At 32.5% G+C, this 18577-nt stretch overlaps 1 protein-coding gene across 6 annotated transcripts; it reads right to left on the reverse strand.

The window, feature by feature from the left end:
* Positions 1 to 880: 880 nt before the first annotated feature.
* LOC105317998 (tetraspanin-9) lies at positions 881 to 15984 on the reverse strand. Of its 6 annotated transcripts, XM_066074737.1 has the most exons (9): positions 15257 to 15390; positions 11710 to 11789; positions 11282 to 11515; positions 6713 to 6787; positions 6490 to 6603; positions 6193 to 6393; positions 5983 to 6066; positions 2110 to 2160; positions 881 to 1471 (listed from the first exon to the last, which is right to left on the reverse strand). In XM_066074737.1, exons 2-8 carry the CDS (start codon positions 11770 to 11772, stop codon positions 2113 to 2115), a joined length of 819 nt encoding a protein of 272 aa, XP_065930809.1. In that variant the 5' UTR covers positions 11773 to 11789; positions 15257 to 15390; the 3' UTR covers positions 881 to 1471; positions 2110 to 2112. The 6 variants fall into 6 exon arrangements, 4 of the variants coding, with proteins under 4 accessions (XP_065930809.1, XP_065930808.1, XP_011413150.3 ...); XM_066074736.1 differs by lacking the exon at positions 15257 to 15390 and adding an exon at positions 15929 to 15984 and having other exon boundaries at positions 881 to 2160; XM_011414848.4 differs by having other exon boundaries at positions 881 to 2160.
* Positions 15985 to 18577: the final 2593 nt, after the last annotated feature.

An 18577-nucleotide genomic window follows, 5' to 3' on the forward strand; every position in this document is an offset into this window, starting at 1 on the left:
TTTGTTTTCTCAACATAGCATCAGTGGTAGCAAATCATGAAGTTCGCTCTAAATGTTATGTACTAGGAATTTAAAACAATTTTGATTTGAGACCGTTCTTTTACCTTCTACTTTACAATGTTCGTTGAAACCTAAAACTAAAGGTTGGTGTCTGAAGAATCTCTGCGTAGTTGAGGGAATTGTCAACAAAGTATCGTAGAAAATGTCGTTATTTCGACATGGTAATTACGACTATAGAGAATGTATTTCAAACATTCCGATTGCAATTATAAGATACATATTCAGTAAGCAAAAAATTGATTTGAGTAAACATTTCCTTGAGGCAATCTTCAATAACAGATCAACAGCTATCACTTATTCGTGTGCATATATTTATGCATAGTTACATACATTTATTCTTTAGATTGACGTGTGAGCCTAAAAACATTACCAATTTTGTTCAGTCGGTTATTTGAGTAACAGAGAGACATAAACCAGCGTTTTATTCAGAGCACTGTGTGCATGGTATATGTAAACCAAACCGGAACAGATAGTTTGCCGTGACATGAAATACAAAATTAAAGAGTCCTACATCATATCAGCCTCCAATAAATACAACCTTTCTAACGTGCATAAAAGCTTAATTATGTAGTTTGTTTTCAAACAGCATGACCACATGTGGTAAATTAAACCACTTTATTAATTTAAAATAAAATATGTTTTTGATTCTCCTTCCCCTTAAAACTTTGTGGGCTGGTATACTCGCTTAAGAGGGATTGGTTGGAATAGAAACTATAAAAAGCAAGACAGTTATTTTTTTTTTGGGGGGGGGGGGAGGGGGGGCAGGGGGTCGTATTCAGTAAACACTTCTCAAACTTAATAGTCATACCCTGTGTGAATATACTTTTTTAATGTTTTATTAGTTAAAAAATGATAAAATTTAAAGAAATCGAACTGATTGTGAAATGAACATGCTTATGTACAAAATCTCTAACGTCAACATTGGTTATGATACAGTGCATACGAGTAACTCTACGGTTAAGGAGGCTGGATGGTCAACAAATTATCCATCAGATCTTTCTTAAAATTTAATTATTATACGTTTAGCGATAAACTGTCATTAAGTACAGAGAGAATTCGAATAGTTTAGCTTTAAAATTTTGATGCTTTCCTATATCTTTATATAGAGTTCTTTTTTTTTAAGAAAATTAATATAGTATTAAAAAAATGGCAACGACCATCGAGCCCTCTTAACGAACAGATATCTTTAACTTCCATTTTGTTAAAAAAACAATTTCACTAAATTTGCAATTTTGTTTTCAAATATCTTATACATGATATCCTTTTTTGTACAATAAAAGAAATATAGAATATTTGATAAATTTCCAAGAAGTCCACAGCATCTGTCTCTTAGTTGTGGTTCTAGATGTGGTGATCAAAACGAAAAAGTTGGACTTCATGGCGGGATGGCACATTGTTTTAGGATATATCTCTAATAAGATCAATAGAAATAATCAACCACAGTTTTGTTATTCTCTGTAACAACATACATGTAAAACATAAAGCAAATATATGTATAAAGCACTTTAGGTATGGCAAATGACACAAATACTGATTTTTAAAAAAAGTTATTGAATTTATATCAAAATAAAAACCAACGACATACTTTGCTTAAATAAGTCTAATAATCTTTCTCACAATATACCATTTTCACTTTTTTAAGATATTAAAAACTAATTTGACTTTGTAAAGTCATTTAAATAATGTACAATACTCTCAAACATGTTATTCTATACTTTTTAGTATATACCTTAAGAAATCTTATTTTACATTAATCATCGTTTAATAATTCTTTGTTTAAAGTTATAGTTATATTAACAGTTCCTTTTTATTTTGTAATGTGAAAGTCATATGATAGATTTTTTTAATAAATCCTTATAGATATGAATATTAAACATTTCAATCGATTTCCAAGGTAAACAATAAACAATTATTTTTATTTGCCACCAAAAAATTATATATCTGGCTGGTGAATTTTAGCTCGTGTATCTATTGAGTTAATACATGTAGTATCGGACACCATAAAGTATATTTAGATAGACAAAACAGGCCTTGTGATCCACCTCCTACCATTTAATCTTTATGACAACCGATCGCAACTGCAAGGGTCACATTGATTATCTGTAACGATATAACACACGATGACCGTTAAAAACAGGTTCCAATACAAAATAATGAAAATATAGGTGAAAGGTAAGGTTAAACGCGACTTATCTCCCGTTATTATCAATTTTTTCTATATCCCCAATGAGAAAATTCCTTTTAAAAACACTGTTTCAGTCCTAACAAATTGTTTTTTAAAATCCTTAAATATTAAAGGGTTAAGTAAATTATAAGCATGGTTATAATTGTACGTCATTGCCATCAATTACCGAGGAAGAGGAAGTCAAGGCAGACAGTGATGATGCTAAGAAACGAAGGAGATCCAACGCGTCATTTAAAAGCTGATTAAAGACTGTAATTTTTTTTAGACAATTTTTCAACTTCGCAAATATATGTATTGCGGTTCGATCTGAACTTTTATCAATGTTGCAGATTGGTTATTTGAATAGTGACATGGTGATATCAGTTCTATCTGAATGGAGACATTCTTGCAAGACCATTTGATGTCAACACAAAACTGGCTCTCGGTAGCTATTGCATGGAAATAATGTACGATATTTTATGTTAATCAAACGAGGTTCACTCTATTTTGGACACACTGCTATATTATGCTGGAGCAATTTAGTTTACACATATATAATAAATCAAACTGAAACAAATGCAATTTTGCTGTAAGACTAATGAGCTACAATATTGTGCATATTCTGTATATATGTTTCATGCAGGTATTAGCGAGAAGAAAGTATCAATGTTACTTAACAAGCTCAATATTTCATTCATATGCCATAAATCGCATAAAGACAGACCTTGTTCAATTCATGAACCATTTTACTTTGAAATTCTGAAATATGTGCCTAAACAGTGAAGAACTTAATAGGTTTAATATTTTCTAAAATAATGATTTCTTATACTTTAAAATATTTTTTTCATATTTTGTGTCTTTTACTTATTTTACTGTTTTTAGTTTTATTATACAATTTCAATGTAAACCCTCTCTTCCGAATAATGTTCTTTCTGTTCCTTCTTTTTTTCCAATTTTACAAAGCTACAATTAACAAGCATTCTGAGAGTATTGCATAAGCAATACACGTCCCCTACCGGTTTGTAGAAATTTGTGAAAACAATGCACTGTTATGCAGAATATCATTTCTTACCGTCTCAACAGACCAACCCGATAACGAACCCGATTGTAATAATACAAAAAAAACCTGTCGATTAAATTTACAACACAATGCTTGATACTATTTTACAGAACTTATTTGTTTGTTAGAAACAATAAAAGGAATGGTCCAAGTAATGCACGATATTATTGCTGACAACGTCATACTTTCCTCGTTTATTTGATACACACCGAGCCCGATAACGAACCCGAACATTAAAAAATTGGAATATAAAAAATTATTTTCTTGAAAATATGTCAACCAGACGCTACAAAAGTGTAAACTTGATCTGTAGTTTGATATTTTGAAGCTGCTCAGCAAGTTTCATATCATTCGTCCAACGCATAAAGAAAAAAACAGTGGAAAACTTAAGTGGGACAGACAGACGGACGGACGGACAGACGGACGGACGGACGGACAGACGGACGGACGGACGCAGAGGAAAGCTATAGTCCCCTCCGGTGAAACCGGTAGGGGACTAATAACTACTGACACTGTTAAAACCGATATAAAACCGAGAAGGTGTATTATTTTACACTTTTCTGTGGAATATTTCGTAATCGAAACTCTCGCTGTATTAGGAACACAGACGCCATAGAGTAAGTAATACGTTCTAATAGCTTGTGTAATAACCTTGTATTGGAAACATTCTCTGTTCTTCCTTAGCTTCGCACTGGTCGGTAAAAATGATGATTGGAGGATAATTGATGAGAGAATTCGAAGGGGGATGGGTAAAATAACCAGTGACATGTTTTCTTCAATTCTCATGCAGGTTATGAAGGTAGCGATCATATAACGTGAACTTATTTTTTTCAACACTTGCTATATTCATATCCCCCACTAAACCACCAAAGAAAGCATTTGAAGTAGTCTTAATATTCAAAATTACATTAAAACACACTTACAGGAAAAAACTAGATCCTGTCATTAGACAACAAGCATTCTGAGAGTATTGCATAAGCAATACACGTCCCCTACCGGTTTGTATTATTCTATGAAAGCTTCCAAGCACACAACTATTTCAGAGCTATTGTAAAATGTAAACGAGATATCATGCTTTAATCAGAGAAAAAAGAACAGAGGAAATTAAAACTATATGGTTGATATAGAAATTAAATACAAAATAGGTGAAGTAATACTCTTTATTTCATCTCCTGTAATTTCGCCAAGTCTATTCTGTATTCGCTGGTAAAAATTTGTGAAAACAATGCACTGTTATGCACAATATCATTTCTTACCGTCTTCTGTACCCCGAATCAAACCAAACAGTTAAACAGCCCAACCCGACAACGAACCCGATTGTAATAATACAAAAAAAAAACCCTGCCGATTAAATTTACAACACAATGTTTTACATTTTTTTACAGAATTTATTTTTTTGTTAGATATGATAAAAGGAATGGTACAAGTAACGCACGATATTATTACTGACTACATACTGGCCTCGTTTATTCAATACACTCCGAACCCGATAACGAACCCGAACATTAAAAAATTGGAATATTAAAAATTAATTTTCTCACAAATATGTCAATCAGACGCTACAAAAGTGTAAACTTGATCTGTAGTTTGACATTTGGAAGCTGTTCAGCAAGTTTCATATTATTCCTCAAATGCATAAAGAAAAAAAGTGTGGAAAACTGAAGTGGAACAGACAGACGGACTGACGGACGGACAGACAGACGGACGGACGGACGGACGGACGGACTGACGGACGCAGAGGAAAGCTATAGTCCCCTCCGGTGAAACCGGTAGGGGACTAATAAAAGCTGTGCATAAACAAAAAGGATCTGTCTTGGCAATATTATGTATAAACGAGTGCGTATATGGATATATTTTTGTTGTATTATGCAATCTGTCATTTTCCCTCTTACTTTAAGTTGTGAAAATGTTCATTATGTCATAATATCTACTGTTTAGTTTGTTTATTCAATGACCATATAATGCCAGGTTGGTCAAGGGAAAAAACATTCAAAATCTATGGTAAGAATACATAGGGAAAAATCAAAATCATTCTCTGATGGGAAGCAAGGACGCTTTAACAGGTGAGACTTATGTTGAATCCAGCTAATATGTGTAAATCGTAAGTCTCAGAGATACAAAACATTACATGGAAATATCATGTTTCTTAAAAGAAAAACAAAGCTTCAATTTGCAAAATGAGTACAGTACGAAGGTAAGCTAATATATAAACAATATCCAAGTTTATTTTATGGTACATGTAATCCCTTGGTTAAATATGTAAACACAAGTAGAAAAACACCGGGATTTTAAAGAAGAATAATGAGGACATAGATTTGTATGAATGTAAATTAATAAATGTATGGAAATTATTCTTAGTATTGTAATTATATAATGTAGATGCTTATTTTGTTGTCTCTAGGTATTTGCCATAACCAGCTCTCAATCTTTTATTTATTTTAAGATGGAATTCAGCAAATGGCTGAATCGGGTTTCTTTTTTCATTTCTTTTTTCCTTTTTTTTAAATACATCTGGTATTGACATAATGCAATTACACAGTATGCTACTTTTCACTGTGGAATTCCAGGTGAAAACAAATAAAGTGATACCGACTTTCATATGATATGACTTTTAAATCATTTAATGTTGAAAAGAACGATGGTAGACACCTGTCGGACTTTTTTTATTGAACGATAAAGTCTAGAGTCGTTTAATTACCTCAATCAACATAATGGTGATCACAACACCTATGCTACCCGGCGACTGAGACAGCAGCTTCTTCTTCAATACTTCGAAACAGCCCTGAAAATACACAAAGAGCATGACATCTCTCTCTCTCTCTCTCTCTCTCTGTCTCTCTCTCTCTCTCTCTCTCTCTCTCTCTCTCTCTCACACACACACACATTTTTAAAAATGCACAAGCTACACCTTTGCATTGTATGTTCCACTTGTAACGTTTGCATGACAGGCGTTCGGAGCAGAGGGATAGGTCATTCCGTTAACGTCAATGCAGCAAGTCCTGGGAATTTGGGAAGTATTATCCTGGCAGGATCCTACAGTTGTACACCAAGGTGTATGATCAAAGTCATTACTCGTTGATTCGACAGGGTTAACTCCACAACAGTCAAGCTTAATAAAGAAGATCAAAGCATAAATTATTTTGATGGCAAGAAATCATTCCAAAAGTGGTTTATTAATTTTTATTCAGATGCCAAATCTAATTACCGTCATGAACATGTGATTCCATGCATTTGATATGGGATCAAGGTTTGTGACCGTGTCTTCGATGAAATTTTCTTTCAAAGATACGATCAATTTGTTCTTTAGTTCTCCATCCACCTAAGTGTTTTATGAAAAAGTTCAAATCATTTTCCATCGCGGTCTGCCAAAAAATATAGATTTAGAAAAACAATTTTACCTTATTTACATAAATACTTTAAAATCGTACCTTGTTTATCATAGTATACCACAGGGCTATGAATATGATGTGGATTACAAACACTCCTGCAATAATGATTGTATACTGAAAAAGATAAATTAATTGGTTTAGGGCAACAAATTTAAAGTTGGCTTCTACACAATATCGAAAGTGCTAATCGTAAAAAATGCATGATTTAGATCAATAGATATGATGATTTTTGTACTATTTTGTATGTTTGGAAATGCAGAAGTTCAATGCACACTAGGAAGGCTAAATATATCAGTACTGTTAGTTTTAAGTTATCAGGAAAATATTGTCACTCAATTTTACCGAGAAAATTAAATAAATTAACACAGAGCTGTAAAAAGAAATCTAGTTACGCTTTTTTGAGTTTATGCTATGATTTGTTTGCAAAAAATGTTGATTACTTTTATTTTTTTACCTCTTGGTCCAAAGATAAGAATGATGAAGTTTGATTCATTTTCAATGATTTCAACATTCACGTAAATTATAAAGATATTGATAATTTATAGCGAGATATCATTTGGTGAAGAACTGTTAAAACGATTTGTTGGTGCTGAGCCGTGTTGAAACTGCAGTGTTATTCTTGTGTTTGGTATATATCAATTAATGTGACATTGTTGTACTTAAGTTATTAAGCTTAAACAATATAAAAACATTTTCAAATGAATAAATCGAACAATTCCTTCAGCAACACAACGTATCTCTCTTCATACTAACAGTATTATTTTAATCAATTCAAAATCAATTCAAAATCAACATACAATACCAAATTTCGCTGATTATTTTATAAAAATATTACAAATCTAACATTTTCATTATAAATATTTTGATTGTATTTATTATTCATTATCATAATGGTATTAAAATCATTTAGAGTAATATTTGTTTTATTTTCATAAAATTATTTGCCGCCCATGCACATCAAATTTCTATTCTATTAACATTGCTAAAGTTAACCATTGTATCAACATTATCAATATCAGTATAACTTTATTAGTCCCCTACCAGTTTTCGCCGGAGGGGACTATAGCTTTCCTCTGCGTCCGTCAGTCCGTCTGTCTGTCTGTCCGTCCGTCCGTCTGTCCCACTTCAGTTTTCCACACTTTTTTTTCTTTAAGTGTTTGAGGAATAATATGAAATTTGCTGAACAGCTTCAAAATGTCAAACTACAGATCAAGTTTACATTTTTGTAGCGTCTGGTTGACATATTTTCGAGAAAATTAATTTTTATATTCCATTTTTTTAATGTTCGGGTTCAATATTCTGCCAATTTTTTAATGTTCGGGTTCGATATTATGCGTAACAGATAACTGCATTGTTTTCACAATTTCCACAAACCGGGAGGGGACGTGTATTGCTTATGCAATACTCTCAGAATGCTTGTTGTTATAGTCGTTCACTTCTTCTTACAATAATTTGTAGTGATGTAAAAGATTATTCTTAAATAGTCTTTAAATAAAATGGGTGGATATAATGCCTACTGAGCGATGAGTAGGAAACAAAAAACTGACACACAGATACATGTTTATCTCTTTCTTTCAGACATCCGTTCTCAGCGAACTGTTGTTAGCTCAAATTCCTTTATAGCGTCAATATAAGTTCAGTATCTAAACATATTGATGCATATCTGGATTCTCATTTATTTATTACTCGAACGTTTATCTTTTTTTTGTAAAGTGGGTCAGTGCTCTAAAGTCTGTGAATATTCAATTCAAGTTATGTAAATAAGACAAATTCCAATTAACGATATCATGGATTGAAGACCCGGTTTTGTAATGGAAAATTTGCACTTTTTTGGAAATCAATAGATGTCTGTATACAAGCGTACAAAATATTTACCAACAATAAAATAACCCCGACTGTTGTGACCTAAATATATGTGTGGTTAGAGTGCCATGATTAATACGCTTTTGCAAAATATTATATAAGGAATAAGGAATCATTCTTTGAGTATTATGAGGTGATAATTTCAGGCACGTAGCATCAGGGGGGGGGGGGGGGGGGGGGGCAGGGGGGGGGGGGGGGTGGGGCTTTTTCACTTTTTCTCGCAGCAACAAATTTTTTAAAATTTACATATAAAAAATGGAATTATCATAGAGTTGGCCCCCCCCCCCCACTTTTTTGGGAGTATGTAAAAAATTGATATGAAAATAAGGAAATGAGTAGTAAAATTGAAGTTATATAGTAACCATAAGTGATCATGCCCCGACCGAAATTATCACCTCATAATATGAACGGCTTTATTGGATTTGATCACGCCCCGACCAAAATTATCACCTCATAATATTCAAAGAATGATTCCTTATTACTTATATTTATATAATTTTAGGCCATCATACGATTTAAATATAAATAAACAAACCCCGCTGGCGCCTCAATTTGGCGTCATTTGTATTATGAGTTATATAGTACAAAATCGATACGTAGTGTTATCACAGGCAAAGATACTGGATAATGTAAATATATATGAATAACTTTAAGCAGTTGATTAAAATAGAAATATTTGATATTTGAAATTGCATTCTACTAATAAATCAAAAGCGCTACCTTATGTGCCAATCTTTAATTGTGTATAAGTCTGTTAAGAGCACATCCGCTTAGACAGATAGGCAATTATACAAAAAATCAACCTGATAAAATTATCTATGTCTTTTCTTAAAAAAAATTTGTTTTAAATATTCATTGGTCTCCTTTTGAAAATGCCATTTTCGGTATTGACTGTTATTGATTCAAGTAATTTTCTGCAATGTAAGAATGAGCTGAATTTCTTTATAATGAAATATAACACTGAAAATAATTATCTCTATTCAGCGGTGGTTTATACCCAAACATAATAAACACGTTCTTTTGTATGAGGAATTTGATATTCCCTAATTCTTGTTAGCTTTAGTGTTCGTTATATACACATGATTTTAATTTCTTAAAATTTGCATTTCTCTAAACGCTTAAAAGTTTCAGGTGCTAAAAGTCTGAATACATTAAACGGAAGACTTGTGACTCAGCTGTAACATTGTCTGATGATCTCGACAGCTGAATTGCCGCTTCTGAATGACAGAGAAACACCAAACAAATCACCAACTTAAATTGAATCATAAAGGAAGTTTCAAGCTGCTAGGAATCACATATGTTTTGCAAAAATTAGATTTCACTATAGATCATCTTATAGAGAAAAATGAATCTGTGAAGAAAAAATGCCGCTGCATGCGACTGGATTTTCAGAGATTTTATAATATATTGTATTTGGTAAGGTCACTGTAGTCGACCCACTAGCCATACCGAATCTATTATAGTGTATCTCTATTCTTCAAGGCCCCACCGTAACCACCTTTCCTCAAGTCAATATTTAGCCTCAAGTCTGAGGTTTGACCTCAAATACACTTTTCTTACAACGATTTGAGTGAAGGACTGAACTGAGTCATGTAAACATATTTGTGACTGCAGGGCCTGATCCTAAAGCAAACTAATTCACTTTTTGCAATAAAAATCAACTCGCATGCTTTTGAAAATTCTTGGACCTTCAAAGAATATTCACACGGAAAGTTTTAAAAGTAGATAAACTCTAGAAGTTTAGGCTTTAAAATATAATATATTACATTTTCCAGTGTCTTTGCCTGTGATAACACTACATATCGATTTTGTACTATATAACCCATAACTTCAAATAACGAAAAATTTGGGGCGCCAGCGGGGTTTGATGATTGTTATTTAAATATTTGATAGTACAATGGCTTAAAATTATATAAATATAAGTAATAAAGAATCATTCTTTGAATATTATGCGATGATAATTTCGGTCAGGGCGTGATAAAATCGATCATAAAGCCCTTCGGGTTTTATTGGATATAATCACGCCCCGACCAAAATTATCACCTCATAATACTCAAAGAATGATTCCTTATTCCTTAATGCCAACTTTATGAAGAAGGCTTGTTATTGTTGCATTCCGTTCAGATTCAGCATAATCAATTATAAGTAACTAATATCATAACAACACTAATGCGAATCAAAACTTTTATCAATAATTATTGTTATACTTTCATGTTAAATACTGAAATCTGATTGGTTAAGACGCAGTTAATAATATTTTCTATTACCCTCAGCGTTAGCAACGCACTTAGTAACGGGTAACATTAAAAAATGTTACATGCGCGAAAATTATGCACGTACGGTTCGCTGTAGAATTCACGTTATTCCTATATAAAAGCAGTAAAATTTTCTTAAAAATTAAGACATTCAGTATAACAAAATAAATAGTGCCTGTTTGGGAGGATAACAGTTGAAATTGACACCCCTCGAAAACCATTGTCAACCTCCGCTTCGCGTCGGTTGACAATGGTTTTCTCGGGGTGTCAATTTCAACTGTTACCCTCCCAAAAAGGCACTATTTATATAATATCACTTTTCCGACGGTATTGTAATGGGATTTAAAGTCAACCGCATTAGGACTAATCGTACTCTTACAATTGAGATTATAACTGAACGTTGTATCAAAATTTAATATAATCATTGTTCTTTGATAACTTAAACGTTTATTTAAGAATATTCTGCACGTTGCCGTTACTGTATACTTACTACTAATAGCAACTTCTTTATTTCATGATATTTCCAAAGGATTCCAACTCCAGAAAAAACAAGGATAACTACTCCGATAATTATATTCAAAATGCTCAGATCGATTGCCAGTCTACCTGCTGCAAAGGAATCGAAAAGAACAAGATCCAGAAGAGGTTTGGTGTTGTCTGTTTCGATGTCTGACACTTCACAATCAGACAGGGCTCCGACTATGATAAGGCCTATTCCGAACAACTGTACAATACACATGTAAGCTCTCTTGATGGTTTTATCGTTTTATATGTACGTAAGTTTCCAACACCGTTTAATAATCTTCATGTGAAGACATTATCTATAACAAGTTTCCTTGCCATAGATGGTCTAATCAAACAATAATCTTTTTTTATGTAGAATTGTCTTTAAACAAATACAAGAGTGATGCTACTCACACTTAATAGGATGTTGGTGATCAAGAATGCTATTCCAATTATCCCTTCACAGTTGCAAGCCATGTTTAAGATTTTTGAATCTGGAATTGTCAGAAAGTTCTAGGTAGACAGCATGTCAATTAATTTTTATTTAGTATAGATTTTTGAACCAGACAGAATGCAGTCAGACGAAACCTTTGAAACTCTGATGATAATAAAGTGCAACAAAAATCCTGTATAAATCTTAAATTTCAACCCAATATAACATAAGGATGTATATATGTTAACGCGTGTTTCATATTTTAAACATTTGCAAAACTTCGTCTTTTAGCTTTACTTTTTCGAAACATACTGGCTTTTTACAAAGTAATGTTAATTACTTTACTCATATCAGGGTGATGTAATGCATTTTTTCTTTAAAAAATAAGTAATGGTTATGGCAATTTAAAACCAAAATTAATTAAATAATACCCTGCATTGTTTTACAAGTTTACAAGTTGTCGCAGGAATTGTTTTAAAAGCAAGTTCAAAAGTTAATATCAGTTAGTGTGGTCAATTTCTGACTCCCCCCCCCCCCCCCCACCCCCCTCGATTTATCTATACAACTATATTAAAATAATAGACTCAAATTTTTTGGTTTTAATACCGATTAATCGGAAGAGTATTGTCTTTTGTTTTATATAATCTAAACATCATTGGTACTTGAAGATTACCAATTTGTTTTTATTTTTCTCAATCAAGCTTCGCTTATTAATAATCAATGAAAATTCCTCCAAAAATTCCGGAAATCATCTGAATTTTTTGAATTTTACAATCTTGTGCATTCGCATTACATTCACGCTAAATCACGGGAGGCTCTTCAGGTTGCACACCACTATTAATTTTTACTATATATTCTTACCAAAATTACGCAACTTTAGATACGGGTAGCAAGTTTAAAACAAACTTCTGGGAAAATTCCTCTTAACAACTTTTAAAACAATTGTTCCTAACCAATTTAGTAGCAAAAAACACATAGCCATCCACAAAGGCACGAGAGTTTGTTTACATCAAAGTTACACATGTGCTTGAAAATCATGTCCGAGCCCTTTCACCCCCCTGCCGAAACAACTGGCATCAAAAATTCAAGTGACCTCGTATTTTTACAAAGGTGGGAAAATCAGGCATTTTACACGTTGTTTTTTATCTCATAAAAAAGTTCAGTCCCTGTCGCTGGCGGAAAACTCCTAAAAACAAAGGGGAATTCGGGAATTATTTTCACTCAGCCATGTTTTGCGTGAACCTTCGGAAAAATAGTGTTGTGATACCTTTATTTTGTCTCCTTAATAACACATTTGCATGGATAAACTCAGAGACGATAAAACAAATGCGTGTAAATTTTCATTGGAATTTTGTTTTCTGTTCATCAAAGAAAACACGGGATAACTCTAACACAGTGCATTTATTATAAGAAAAATCCCGAGAGTTTCGAATGTCAACATGGTGTGTAAAAAATGTTGTTAAAGAAATGTTGAATTCTGCAATAATAGAATTAAACTTTTCGAAGAAAGGTATTTACAACTTCAAAATGGTTTGTTATGAACAATTTTACTGTTATTTTCAATGCAACTTATCAATTTTTTCCAAGATCGTTTTGGAGCGATTCTGCAATTGTCTGCTACATTACGGGTATATGGGAGGCATTTTAACTGTGGTGAAGGCCTTTCCCCCAGACAGAGTTACATTATTCCAACTCGGCAGAGTGTAGTGAAATGTCAATATTATAACAGGTTGTTGTGACTGATGGATATATAACATTTGGTTTTTTTTAAAGAAGACACATACCATTTTAGTATCCTTAATTTGATTTTTATCACACTCTAAATCATTCTTCGTTATGGGTTCATCTGAAATCTTCTTTAAGGTATCGGATGTACAATTGAGCCAGAGAGCTCGGTTATGTAAATGTCAACAATATATACGGTGTGGCGATGTATCTATTTCGTAAATGTCCGATACCATATGTTATGTCAACCTGTGCACGCACGGGTCAAAATCTCTTTATCTTTAAGACAATAATATAAATCTGTAATAACACGCTTATAAACTTAGTTATTTCTTTGTTGAATCGATGTGTCTATTCCGTTTGTTATATCGCCACACATTAAAAGAGCCCAGCTATCTGTATTTAGAGTACTTTGATTTTTATATTTACTTAATATCAACAGCAAATATATTTTTGGGGTTTCATTGAAATCTAACAATTGATATACATTTTTAAATTTGAACGTTAATCATGTTAATAGCATATCAATAGTATACTTATCTATACTATTCTCTATGTTCAGTCATAAACATAGCACTTGTACAAAGACAATTTGCAAAAAATTGTCGAAAAGTTAATCAGTGAAATTTTTATAATATGAATTTTGATTAGGTAGTATAAACTAAATAATTTAATAACAGTAGTTTAAAAACGTATCGAAGAAAAAAATAGGGCCTTGAAAGTTGAAGAATGAAGCAGCAAACTTAAAATCAATTTTAAACGTACGTTTCCCTTTGCTGTAAGATTCAAGCTGTATTTGAACCACTTTATATACACTTTAAATGTCTTGAATGTGCATCATAGAATTACATTTAGAGGGATTGTCGATGTTTGACGTATACATGCTAATGCAGGTTTTTATAAGAACTTGCAAGGATGAAAGATAAAAATCATTCTACAGCTAAAAATGTTACATAATTCCCCCCCCCCCCCCCCCAGGAAAACCCCATTTTAAAAACCCATATCTATTGCCTCAACATTAGGTAACACCTACTTTTATTTCATAATGATATATAATTTTCTTTTTGAACAAATATAGGATTTCACATATTATTGATGAGTTGAAGCTACCAAACCTAAGATAAAGGTTAAAGATTAAAGGTAATATTGGCTATAGTTTATGCAAAAAATGTATTCTTAATTCCTTACCGGTAAACCCGGGATGATTTTATGTCTGCCATTCTTTTATGGGTTTTTTTTTTTGGTTATGGTTTGGGGATATAATTTGAAATTTGTCGAGTTGCATTTTAATGAGAATCTACAGATCAAGCCTGAGTTTGTTTTAAAAGATTGATGAACAGATGATAAAGTTTTGGAATTTAAAACGACCCGTTTTCTTAATCGGGTTCATCTTTTTAAAAAAAACCTTAAACGAATTTTGTCCTTTTTAAGTAATTCATACCTATTTCATTTCTAATTCAATTTATAAAAAAAAATTACAATTACACTAAAACATTTATAATATGAAACTTATTATATTGACTTTATTCTGCTGGCATAAAATTAATGTGATATCAATGATCAAAATTTTGAGACATGATGACTTTTATCGTTTTTAAGCATTTTTAAATATTTCTAGTGTCTTACATACGTTTACTTTAATGGAATTGTGAATTAAACGAACAGAAAATATTCAAAATTTAGTCCGAATTCCCTCTGTTTTGATAAGAGCCAAACTCCATAATATAGTGAAAATATCTAATGTTATGTCAACAATAATCCATTTCATTAATACGTTTTGTGTTAGAAACATATTTTACTCACGTTTAACTTTATAACAATCCAAATTTGAGAACTCAAAACCTGAGTGAACAACGTCCTTAAGTGTTAACAAACTATGCTCAAATATCGGTATAAAAATAGCAAACAGACTGATACCGTTTACAATCCAACCTAAATGCTAACTTTAAAATATAGATATATTTTAAAGTTTAAAAGCCTTTGTTGTGGAAATTTTTCACTACATAGATCAAAGCTAATTTTTTTCTCATTCTTAACAATTCCGGTAAGTTTTTGTCTTTTACATTTCGTACTCAGAACATTTAAAATCACAAGTAAATTAACATGCCTATACATTATCTTTTGTTCCAAACGTCCTAAACCAAGATCATTTTGCCTTTGCGTTAAATGTGTATTTTAACTATGTAAAACAGATCTTTAAATGGATATAATGACGCACTAACCACCGAATGAATTTTGCACTTTTCCAACAGATATAATGTTTATTCTTTCACAATATGACTAAAAAATGAAAAAAATAACAATTGTTTAAAAATATGTAAAGAAAGTGGGCGCTTAAGATGTAGATTCATCATGAATCTCGGCGCAACAAGAAAGTAAAAATTTCATCAATTATATATATCGAATTAAAAGTTATTTGGTTTTTGTTGGACGTGGAATTGACTGAAAAATGTTTGAATGAAAAAAAAATCATACTTGCCCACTGCTAGAAGAATGGGTTCCAGAGGTCGTGAGTTTAAGACCCGGCCGGGGCGGAGTTGGAGCTCCAAAAAAAAAAGCAAATTTCTCTGTGCTTTATGTATATCTTTATCCTTCACTATGGGCAGGTATATGTCAATTTGAGAGTTATTGCTATGTTTGTGCTTATTATATGTATATATCTATGCAATGTGTATCGTCCCGATCCTCTTAAATTGTCGTTTAACAGCATTCCATCTGTATCTCAAGCGACTGTGTAGTGCGTGGCCTGCGCGCTAGGTTCCGTTTATCATCGAAAGCAAGATTTTTGTCTTGCCTAGAAGGCCGAGCGGGTAGCTAGCGCGGTGGCCGCTCATTGCTAGGAGAACGGGTTCCTAGAGGTCGTGAGTTTAAGCCTCGGTCGTGGCGGAGATGGAGCTCCAACAAAAGTGAATTTCACTGTACTTTATATATATATGCATGCATTGACATTTCCACATTTCCAATATAACTATTTATCGGTTTACCTCTCATTGCGCTGCTTACAAAGCTTGGGAGTATTTTAATGGCCGAAATAGATTTGTACTTCAACTTTACCTCTCATTCACCCCTGCGAATGTGTTCGGAATGTTTTCTTTATCGTTGCTAAGTAAGTAATAAATCCAGAGGTGCTCGAATGAAAGTTCACGCGACTTCACCGAGATTTGTTCAGTTCCTGTGAAATTTCGAGCGGAAGTATAAGTGTTCGGATAATATTCTCAAAATACGTAAGTACTGGTCGTTTTTCATATCATATCCTACTTTGATTTATGTTAAAACGGGAAAAGCTTTCAAGATGTATGTCTTATTTCACCATCTAGCAGTTATTTATATTAAACGATAATATTCAGAACAGAGTTATCGTTCGTATTCAACCACGTGTAGAGTGGTTGGTAACATAAACATTGAGTTGCTTAATAGAAACATAGCCATGTTTGATGCTTGTGGTGTGCAATACCATGTTTAAACAAAAATAATGGGTGTCTGTTTTGCATTAAAACTTAGTATATCGAGCCATTTTCAAGGATCATTCTGCATAAAATGATATAGTCTGTTTCACTATTGATGTTATTACTAGGTCAGGCGCGGATCGAAAATTAATCATCAGGAGGGATCTCTTTTAAGCATGTTAGTTGTTGCAACAGCAGACAAAAATAATTTTTGTATAGTCACATTTATTTCTAGAACGCATGTTATTCACCAATTAATGAAGATAAAGTTTAAAATCAATAAACCTCTAGATTTTATATTTTACTACAAGAACCTAGATACTGTGAAATAGACTTTATACACGAGGTACGATTTTTACTGCGAAACTGAAAGGGTCAAATAAAACCACATGGTCTAAAATTTGAATGACAATAACAATCGCAGGGGTGTCATTGCGCTGTTTACAAAGCTTGGGAGTATTTTAATGGCCGAAATAGATTTGTACTTCAACTCTTAACATAATATAGTTTGAGTTGTGATCAGCCTGAGAACAGTTAGCAACAATAATTGACACTGTCTCTCGTAAAAACAATGTTTCCTTTTTATTTAATATCTCACATGGATCTCCTTCCAAGACTCTTACAGAGTGCATAATGAAATTGATATCTAACTCGTCGGCTATGTTGGGATGCTACTTCACCAACCGCCAATTTAAATGTTGTGCATTTCAAATGATACAAAATTGTATCATATATAATCACTTAAGCTGTTTTTACGTAACAAATTAGCTCATAGCTGACATGGGCATCATTTAGAAGTGAATAAATTCATCACTGAAAGAATTGCATTTTAATTACTTTTAAATATTTTAAATATATTTCCAAAGAAATATCTTCTTTATTATTTATCTTTAAACTATGCTATTCACTTTTTAAATTTTAATACAACGTACACTTGGTTTGCTTTTTAAACGATATTTAACTATGTTTAGCTAGTTTGATTTCATTAAAACTGTAATTCAGTTGTGTTTCAAAAAATGGTTTTATAGGTTTTAAAATGTGCAATGTTATCCGTCAGGATGGTTTAATTCAAAATATTAAATATACAGGTTAAATAGTCAGAAACAAAAGAAAAACAAAATTGCAGTGCACACTTTGATTGAGCTATTTAGGCACCCATCCAACAACAATTAACACTATAAGGTATCCTTAATACAGTTGAATAAAAACATGATAATTTAAAGAGGGGCTAACGAAAAGAAAGCAGTAGAAAACTATGTATAAACAAGAGGCCCATGGGCCACATCGCTCACCTGAACAGCAGTTCCTTGTAACATTACATTTCGTAGCATATGCTTTTTCTATTTTAAACATTGAACCCCTTTCTGGGGACCCAGTTATGGTCCGAGGTTTATGGTTGGCTTGAACAACATAAATAGTAACATAGGAATGAAAATATGTAGCACTGCGGTGGGACCGCACGTACACAACCTGAAAAACTGAACGTAGAAGAGTTCCACTTCAAGAGGAATAACTCTCAGACTGTACAGAACATCAAGAAAGATAACTCTTGGTTCCACTACATTAGAGTTTACACAATTTGAGGATCCTTGCATAGTAATCTCACAAACTGTAGCATTATAGTTCTCGAGAAAAACTTTTTAAAAACATTTTCAATATATCTTTCTATGTTAAACTT

This window comes from Magallana gigas, chromosome 2 (assembly GCF_963853765.1).
Source record: "Magallana gigas chromosome 2, xbMagGiga1.1, whole genome shotgun sequence".
Classification (NCBI taxonomy): domain Eukaryota; kingdom Metazoa; phylum Mollusca; class Bivalvia; order Ostreida; family Ostreidae; genus Magallana; species Magallana gigas.